This window comes from Carettochelys insculpta, chromosome 6 (assembly GCF_033958435.1).
Source record: "Carettochelys insculpta isolate YL-2023 chromosome 6, ASM3395843v1, whole genome shotgun sequence".
Lineage (NCBI taxonomy): Eukaryota > Metazoa > Chordata > Testudines > Carettochelyidae > Carettochelys > Carettochelys insculpta.
This window is the reverse complement of record NC_134142.1, coordinates 120,272,055-120,281,379: the sequence shown is the minus strand read 5'-3', so window position 1 is coordinate 120,281,379 and position 9,325 is coordinate 120,272,055. Positions and strand designations below refer to the sequence as shown.

Genomic DNA, 9,325 nt, shown 5'->3' with positions numbered 1-9,325 from the left:
AAATACCCCTTTGAAACCGCCCCCCCACTCATGCATCCGATGAAGCGGGTCTTTGCCCACGAAAGCTTACGCTCCAAAAATATCTGTTAGTCTATAAGGTGCCACAAGACTTCTTGTTGTTATGATGAAAAGGGCTTCCAGCTTTGAGACATGTAGGAAACACTAGCCCGTGACTCTTTTCAGGCATTTTACAGTGAAAAGGCTGATTTAATGCCATGCGGGGACAAAAGCACCTTGCGCCACGTGGGCGGCTCTGGTGCCTTGCGCTCTGTGGTGGCGACAGTGCAGGGGCCAATGAGCCACTTGTGAATAACTGAATTCACGAATGTTAAATTCACAAGTCTCGTGATCTTGCTGTATTGATAATACAGGGACAGAACCAATATCTGTAACTTCCCATAATAATATGGCACAGACATACAAGTAGCACCTGCAGATTCAGTGAGTCACCAGTTTTCATTAGACTTGGCACTTGGGCCCCCACCTGCCACGAGATTTGGTGCAAACTTAATACAGACCTTGTGTATTACAGAAATGTTTTTCATATTCAATTTAAAAGTCCAGTGAAGTCACATAGGTGAACTGCTCCACATCCTCCCAGTGTGATGGCTGGATGGGTTGTCACCACTGATCTGATGAAATGCAAAGAAATTTTAGCACTCAAAAACCTAAGACTCATTTCCCTCAGGTATCAGAAATAGATTTTTATTAAGATGTTACAAATGGTGCCTGATAATGTCAGACAAAATTACATATTTGTTTCATGTCTGTTCATTTGATCCCATTTATATTTCATTTAAGTGGACTGTGTGTTTATTTCAGAGTAAATGCTTTCTATAGGCTCTCCCAAGCCTGTTCTTTGGTTATTTTTTTTGCCCGTTTGCTGTAAGATTGGGTGGTTTAGCACCATATTGCTCAGCAAACTGTCCACTGAACTCCTTAAAAAAATATCTCCAGTAATCAAAAGCAGTGATGCTGGGATCTGGCTGAATGCGCCAGTCTGGGGTAGTACTGACAATCTTTAAATGGGTGATCTTGAAAAATCTGTGCCTGAATTCTGAAGGTTAGTATTGGAAACTACATCAGAAGATCACAGAGCACAGGTAAGCTTTTCTGTTACCACTCTTCAGTATCAATCTAGCCCTTTAATAATATGTGGTGATGCAAAGTGCTCTTCATAAGCCCCTCCTCCTGCTTGGCAGAAGACTTTAAAGAACAGACACTGCTTCCCACAACCAAACGCTTGCTTGAAGATTTCATCGTGGAGCTTTAGTGTACACAGGAGACCTTTGATGTGATTTCCCAAACTTTGAATTCAGCCAGTATGAGTTGCTGAAATTCAGGAAGGAATATTTGAATAAAAATAGAAAACTGAGCTGGACCTGCTGTGTTTTTAAACCGTATCCCTAGCAAGTTGTCACTGAAAATGACTAGGTCCTTTGACAACACTTCACAAAAGTTGTTTGAAAAGGCTGAGACTCTCTTAGCACTTTCCTCTTTGGCTTTTTCCAGAGCATCCTTGACTTTCTTTCTCATCATGGATACAATTTCTTTCTCCAGATGTTCCAAAACCTCAGCAGCTAGGCCGCAGTCGAATACGTGCCTCCATATTCGAGCTTTGAAAACGTTTCATAGTTGAAAATGTATTTCACACAGCTGTTGTCGTTCCCATCTTCTAAAAGCTTCTTCTTCACAGTGAACCGGAAAAAAAATCCAACTGATTAATAGACTGTCCACTACTGAAAATGTCATTCACTGTTTCCAGAGCAATATCTAGCTAACCTGGCCTTTGTTACACATTAAGTACCCAGTCCTTCTTCATCACATTTCTATTCAAATTAGACTCAGTTCCCGAGTCTTCTTTCAATTACATGCACTGAGCTTCCCACCAAAGCACCTAATCCAGGCTGAGAAAGGCCTGCAAATGTCACCTCTAGCTGTTGCTCAGGAGTCAGCCTCCCCAGCGGAGCCAAGGTAGGTGTGGAGGGAGTTCCTGGAAGGGCTCCATGTGGATGGGGAGCTGAGGTGTGTATCTTGGCTGCATCCTAGTTAGAGGTGTGCATGTATGTATAGAACAGAGAGAGGACCTGGCTGGATGAGGGGAGGGGATGACCTGTCTGGATCCCAGCTACAACCACGGGGCCCATAATGGAATAGGCTGTGACCATTCCCTCTGACCTCCCTTCACCCATCTGCTCTGCCCCACACTGCTCAGCCAAGTCCCCTTCCCTGCCCCACAGTCTCTGCTGGGCCCTGGCGATGGCATTGGTGTGCGTGACCTGGTGCCGGTTGAAGCTGCCCAACCGAGAGAAGCACCTGCCACAGTCAGAACAGCTGTATGGCTGCTCCCCAGTGTGCGTCCGCTGGTGCAGTCTCAGGCTTGATCGATACGCAAAGCTCTTGCTGCATTCAGAGCAGTGGTACGGGCGTTCCCCCGTGTGCACGCGCTGGTGCGTTCTCAGGCTTATTTTCTGTGCAAATCCCTTGCCACAGACAGCGCAGCAATGTGGCCGCTCCCCCGTGTGCGTGCGCTGGTGCACTTTCAGGTTGGATTTATATGCAAAGCTCTTGCCGCAGTCGGGGCAGTGGTACGGCCGCTCCCCTGTGTGTATGCGCTGGTGTAGACTCAGGCTTGATCGACACAGAAAGCTCTTGTCACAGTCGGGGCACTGGTGCGGCCTCTCCCGGGTGTGAACGCCCTGGTGCTGTCTCAATTGGGAGATCCGTGCAAAGCCCTTGTTGCAGTGAGCACAGTGGTGTGGCCATTTCCCAGTGTGCATGCACTGATGCAGTCTCAGGCTTGAACTATCTGCAAAGCTCTTCCCGCATTCAGAGCAACGGTACGGACGTTCCCCCGTGTGCACGCGCTGGTGCTTTCTCAGGCCCGTTTTCAGTGCAAATCCCTTGCCACAGAGAGCGCAGCAGTGAGGCCACTCCCCTGTGTGCCTGAGCTGGTGCACTTTCAGGCTGGTACTATAGGCAAAGTTCTTGCCGCAGTCGGAGCAGTGGTGCGGCCCTTCCCTGGTGTGCATGCGCTGGTGCAGTATGAAGCTCGATCTACACAGAAAGCTCTTGTCACAATTGGTGCAACGGTGCAGCCGTTCCCTGGTGTGAACACCCTGGTGCTGTCGCAGATGGGAGATCCGTGCAAAGCCCTTGTTGCACTGATCACAGTGGTGCTCCCATTCTCCAGTGTGTATGCGCTGGTGCAGTCTCAGGCTTGACATATATACAAAGCTCTTGCCACATTCGGAGCAGCGGTGCGGACGTTCCCCGGTGTGTAGGTGCTGGTGAGTTCTCAGGTTGGCTTTCTGTACAAATCCCTTGCCACAGACAGCGCAGCGGTGCGGCCACTCCCCAGTGTGCTTGAGCTGATGTACTCTCAGGCTGGAGTTATCTGCAAAGTCTTTGTTGCACTCAGCACAGCGGTGCGGCCGCTCCCCAGTGTGCACACGCTGGTGAATTCTTAGGTTGGCTTTCTGTGCAAATCCCTTGCCGCAGACAGCGCAGCGGTGCGGCCACTCCCCTGTGTGCTTGAGGTGATGTACTCTCAGGCTGGAGCTGTCTGCAAAGTCTTTGTTGCACTCAGCACAGTGGTACGGCTGCTCCCCGGTGTGCGTGCGCTGGTGTAACTTCAAGTGTGCAGACTGTGAAAAGCTCTTACCGCAGTCGGCACAGTGGTACGGCCGCTCCCCGGTGTGCATGCGCTGGTGTGCTCGCAGGTGTGCGATCTGGACAAAGTCCTTGCCGCAGTCGGCACAGTGGAACGGCCGTTCCCCAGTGTGTATGCGCTGGTGGATTCTCAGCTTTGCGCTGTCTGTAAAGCTCTTGCCGCACTCGGTGCAGTCATGTAGCTTCCTCCGCGTTCGCATGCGCCGATTCCGGGTCGCTGTGTTGGCACTGTTGGAACTCCTATTGGCGTTGGCCGAGCGGTGGGGCTGCTGCCCAGTGCGTGCGCATTGATGGGCTCTCAGCTTTGAGCTCTCTGCAAAGCCCAGGCCACACTCAGCACAGCGATGGGGCTGCTCCCCAGTGTGCGTGTGCTGGTGCTGGGTCAATGCAGACAGGTTGTTGAACCTTTTGCCACACTCGATGCAACAGTGAGGACGCCAGTCCATGGGGAGCCTCTGGTGTGAAGCCAGGTCTGGTCTCTGGCTAACTCTATCCAGGGGATGGACTGTGTCCTCCTGTGCATGGATCCCCCTGTGGGATGTGGGATCCTGCTTTTCTGCCTTGCTCTCCACACATGCAGATGGTGTCCTTGTTCCTCCTGGGACCTGTGGCCCTGCTGGAGAGAACAGAGGGAATCCCCGTGTTAGCTCACGGTTAAGGCTGCAGACATGTTAAGGAGGAAAAATGTCATAAGAGTGTAATTTCCTTACAGAGAAATACCAGGCTGGAAAGGGTTGCAAGCCCTTCAGGGGACAGGATTAGAATGCAAAATGATCCCATCAAACTGGATACAGGGTCGGAAAGAAACAGGATGAAATTCGTTGAGCTCAAATGCAAAGTGTGACACTGAGGGAGGATTAAGGAATTTCACAAATACAGAATGGGAAGTAGCTGCCGAGGAAGGAGCACGGCAGAAACCCCTCTTGGGTTACAGGGGGTCACAAACTACACATGATTCAACAATGGCTTATTTAAAAGAGAGGAAAAAAAGGCAGTTACTGTTCTGGGACGTTTTCGCAGGAGTGTTGCAAGAAATACGCAAAAAACAATTCTTTGCGTCCACTCAGCACTGATGAGACCTTAACTGGAGCACTGTGTCCAGTCAGGCATCACACTTGAGAAAGGAGGTGGATAAATGGGGGATGTTCGGAGGAGAACTACAAGAATAAGTAAATGTCAAGCAAACATGATCTGTGAAGAAAAAGAAGGGGTGGGGTTGTTTATCCACTCTGTGTTAGACAGACACCTCTTAGGGATGATCTAACACAACACTTAGATCTGCATCACTTCAAGGGATTGGACTAGATGACTTCCCACACACCCTTCCAGGCTTACATTTCCAGTACTCATAGATACCAAGGCTAGAGAAGCTCATTCTGCTATTCCTGCTTCTGGCCGAGTAACCTCTGGCTGAACAAGAATAAAGCTCTGAGATGTCCCAACTCTGGTAACAGAATCCCAGTCTATGGCTACACAGTAGGTACTATTTCAGGATACAGAGGTATCCCAAAATAGCAACGCCGCAGCTTTCCACAGTGCCCGAAATAGGGCCATGTCAGGCATGCTAATTCAATTATGGAACCCCTCGTTGTACGAGGGGTAACAGAAAGTTCAAAATAGCCCCTTCTTGTGAACTTCAGTGCCATTTTGCCAGTAAAGAGAATGTACCCCACCCCCAGGGGGCTGTTGCAGTGGGGAATTCCCCTCCTAAACACTGGCCCCTGATTCGCAATCTGAATTTGTCTCTCTTCTTCTCCCAGCCAGAGAATCTCACTCTGACTTTGCATCTACATGAAGGAGCCCTCTCTTAGCCACTGGATAAACCAGAAGGGGTTGGATTATTATGACTTACCCAAAGAGGGGCTCTCAGGCCTGGAGCTTTCCATGGAGTTCTCAGCATCCTGGATCCAGAGCTCTGCCTCCCCTAGCTTGATCCGTTGGATTAAGTTTGGTGTGGAACCTGAATAGCCTGTTGGTGAAGATGGGGGGAAATCAGTTTTGTTACTAAGTTTTAGCATCAGCAAAACACGTCTCGGTCAGGGTGCATCTGTTACTGCTTCAGACGACACCACAAGAGATCCCAAGTGGAAGAACAACGAAATCAATCTCCTTTAGAGGAGATTTCTTCCCATCTCCCAGCAAGGAAGTTCAGTTTGTACTGGGAAGCAGCAACATCTATGATTCTTCTCAATGTTCTCTGGGGCCTGAGTATGGGAGGCGTGGACTGGTGGGACCATTACAGACCCACCCGTTCCTTTGCTCTGGTGCAAACATTGTTCAGCTGTATGATGGTTAAATTAACAGTGTTTTGTAGTCTTCTGAGGGAGATGGGGAGCTGTTACAAGCAGCAGGAGAGTTTTCTCTCTGCCTTATTTGCCTAATCAGAGTCACTTTGGGAGGCTGAGTCCCAGCCCTGGGTAGCTGGGCAGGGATTCCTGCAGGAGGTTGTTGCTCATCGACTCTTTGACCACCTCTGTGCCAGGACTGAGGTACACAGTGCAAGTAAACAAGTGACACTAAAATTAGCCCCTGGCTCTGTAGCCCCGAGCTAGCCTTTAAAACTGGGAAACAGTGTGATTTGGCCATGGAACACTTTTAAACTGGAAAGAATTTTGCAGAACGCCGAATAACAGTCCTATATATGGAGCTGAAAAAGTAGACCACAAATAAACAAGGCTAATCACGAACAAATGCTAACTAAGGTCATGAAATCAACATATTTAAAAACAAAAATCACATTTAGGAGATTTAATAGGAGGAGTGTGGGGACTTATGGCGGTGTACAACAGGCGATCACACCACTGACCCTGCGCGCAGCACTGAGAAGAGACACCACCGTCCTGCTCTCTGGCTAAGCCGGCATTACACGGGGACACTTGTAGCAAACACAAAGGAAAATTGTTTTTAATAAAATTCATACATGCCTCGAAATTAATTTTTTTTTTTTTAATTTTGTGGGAATGGAACTTTCTCACGGAACCCTGGAGCTCCACGGAAAACCACTGGGGAAACCCCGGTTTTAACAGGAAGCCGGCCTGAAAGGGGCTGTCATTTGCCACCACTTGGCCACTCGGTGGCATACGGCAGCTGAGGCTGGAAGGAGCCCGGATGTTTCACTGCGGGCAGTAAAAGGCAAATGGCTCCTTACCCAGGGACAGGAGGGCCCGGTAATTGCTCAGCATCTGGTCCCGGTACAGCTGCTGCTCCGGCGGGGACAGGAGCTCCCACTCCTCCCGGGTGAAATACACAGCCAGAGCCTCGAACGCCGCCTCCAGCTGTGGGCACAAGCGTTCCGCACTCAGCCCCGGCCGCTGCCGCCCGCCAGCGGCTCCGCGGGGGCGACTCCCAGGGACCCCCCAACCCAGCAGCGGGGCCCGGGGAGCCTCTGTCCTGCCCCGCCCCGCTCCCCTGGGGGCCTCGGGGCCCCACTGCCCGGGGACAGGAGTCTCCCTGGCCTCCCCGCGGGGACCCGAAGCCCAGGGCAGGGACCAGGCTCCTGCTCCCCCTCCCGGTCGGGGCGCCCCGCTCCACTCCCCGCAGCTCCGCCCCTGGCCCGGCTGCCTCCGGGCTCCGCACGGCCGAGCCTCCCCCTGCCCGGCCAGCGCCACCCCGGCCCCCCGCTTCCTCCGCTGGGACCAGCCCGGGCTCGGGGAGCCCCGGCCCCGCCAGCCCCTACCTGCGCCGGCCCCGCTGCAGCCATCGCCGGGCAGCGCCTCCCCGCCCGGCTCTGCTCGGCCCTCCGCGGGGACGGGGGCTGGAGCCGGGGGTCTGGCTGGGCCGGGAAGGCCGCTCGCTGGGCCCTGCGAGGCGAGACGCGCCGCTGCAGCACCTGCTCCAGTCCCGCGGCGCTGCCCCTCCGTCCTCCCGCCCGGCTCCGAGAGCCCCGCGCCTGCGCCGCCCCCTGCGGGGGGAGGGGGTCGTGTCCAGCCCCCTCCCCCGGACGCCTGGGTCCCGAGTCCGGCCGCCGGGGGCGCTCGCTGGGCCTGGTGTCGGGCGGCGGCAGCCCGCAAAGGGACAGCCAGCTCCCTGCCGTGGGCATGAGTGGGGCCCCCGCTGCCTTGGGGCGCTGGCGTGGGTGTGGGGCTGGGAGCCCGGACTCCTCGGTTCGCTCGTGGCCCTGGGAGGGGAGTGGGGATCAGTGGGTGCGAGAGGGCCCCGGCCAGGCTGTGCGTGGGGGAGTGTCTCAGTGATGTGATGCTGGTGTGTGTGGAGTTAGGTTGACCGCATTTTGCCCTCTTGCAAATACAGGACACTGGCTTCTGATGCTGGGGGGCTGCTGTCCCATGTCAGGGCTTGTCGGCTGCAGCCCCAGAGTGAGGCACCAGGAATGGGGGCTCCAACGCCTCCTGCCCAGAGTGTAGGGGCTGTGCTGCCTCCTAGCAGTGGGTAGTGGGGGATGGGGAATGCAGCAGCTGCTCAACAGTAGGGGTCCCTAGCAAAGTGGCTGCCAGTCCCAGGAATGGGGTAGCTGCCCCACAGAGGAGCTTCCCTGCAGCAGGCGCCGCAACCCAAAGGCACCAGATGCTGGGGACCAAAGCAGCCACTCTGTGGAGGGGCTCCCTGGCAAAGGCAGCTGCCTCTCCTTGGCGTAGGGCATCAGCAGAAGAGGCAGCCACCCCATGGCAGAGCTCACCAGCATCAGGGGTGCCACTGTGGGGTGCCAGGGAATGGAGCAGCTGCCCCCCAGGGAAGCTCCCCTGCAGCAGAAGCTACTACCACAAGGCACATTGTGCTGGGGAACAGGAGCTCTGTAAAATGTGCCAATTTGCCCATTTCCATAAAGTCAGGGGCTGTGTCTACACTAGCCCAAAACTTTGAAATGGCCATTTTGAAGTTTACTAACGAAGTGTGGAAATACATATTCAGTGCCTCATTAGAATGCAGGCGGCCATGGCACTTCAAAATTGATGCAGCTCGCCGCCGCACGGCTCGTCCAGACGGGGCTCCTTTTCAAAAGGACCCCGGCAACTTTTTGAAAGGACCCTGCTAACTTCGAAATCCCCTTATTCCTATCTACTGATAGGAATAAGGGGATTTTGAAATTGCCGGGGTCCTTTCGGAAAGGAGGACCGTCTGGACGAGCCACGTGGCAGCGAGCCATGTCAATTTTGAAGTGCTGTGGCCGCCCGCAGGCTAATGAGGTGCTGAATATGTATTTCAGCGCTTTGTTAGTAAACTTCAAATGGCCATTTGCGAAGTTTTGGGCTAGTGCAGATGGAGCCAGAATGTCTGCGTGGCAGCTTAAATAAGGGACCAGCCCAATAAGAACGGGATGGACGGTCAACCTATCAGAATCAGAGGACAAGCTGTGAAATGAGTCCGGTACTTATAAAAGGATCAAGAGTAGATATGATGAAGCGACACAGGACATACCCCCTTTAGCACGTCTATGAATTGCAGAAGTCAAAGAAAACCGTGCTTGCCATGGGCTAAAGTCTCTGGGACACCATTCTTCTGAAAAGAATTTTGTTTGTTACTGGAAACAAGGTAAGGACTATGCTTGCTATCTTACTATGCTTGAGATCTAGCCATATAAATTACTGAATGAAAAGGGAGGAGGCAAATAGCACTATCCCCCTCCCTCCCTGTTTCCTGTAGCATTAGTGTGGAAGATAGAGCATTGTAGCCTCAAAGGCGATGTCTACACAGCAAC

General features: G+C 52.9%; 1 protein-coding gene across 1 annotated transcript; it reads right to left on the bottom strand.

Moving 5' to 3' along the window:
* Positions 1-540: 540 nt before the first annotated feature.
* Positions 541-7,568, bottom strand: LOC142014866 (uncharacterized). The gene is made up of 4 exons (XM_074998080.1): positions 7,349-7,568; positions 6,821-6,947; positions 5,525-5,641; positions 541-4,288 (listed from the first exon to the last, which is right to left on the bottom strand). The coding sequence occupies exons 1-4, from the start codon at positions 7,370-7,372 to the stop codon at positions 2,046-2,048; spliced, it is 2,511 nt and encodes an 836-aa protein (XP_074854181.1). The 5' UTR covers positions 7,373-7,568; the 3' UTR covers positions 541-2,045.
* Between the last annotated feature and the right edge of the window lie 1,757 nt (positions 7,569-9,325).

Bases quoted from the DNA above. Each gene is read 5' to 3' on its own strand.
- LOC142014866 (XM_074998080.1), bottom strand. From the start codon at position 7,372: ATGGCTGCAGCGGGGCCGGCGCAG. The intron at 6,948-7,348 runs GTAGGGGCTGGC...TTGTGCCCACAG, and splicing joins CTGCAGCGGGGCCGGCGCAG to CTGGAGGCGGCGTTCGAGGC. The intron at 4,289-5,524 runs GTAAGTCATAAT...TGTTCTCTCCAG, and splicing joins GCCTGAGAGCCCCTCTTTGG to CAGGGCCACAGGTCCCAGGA.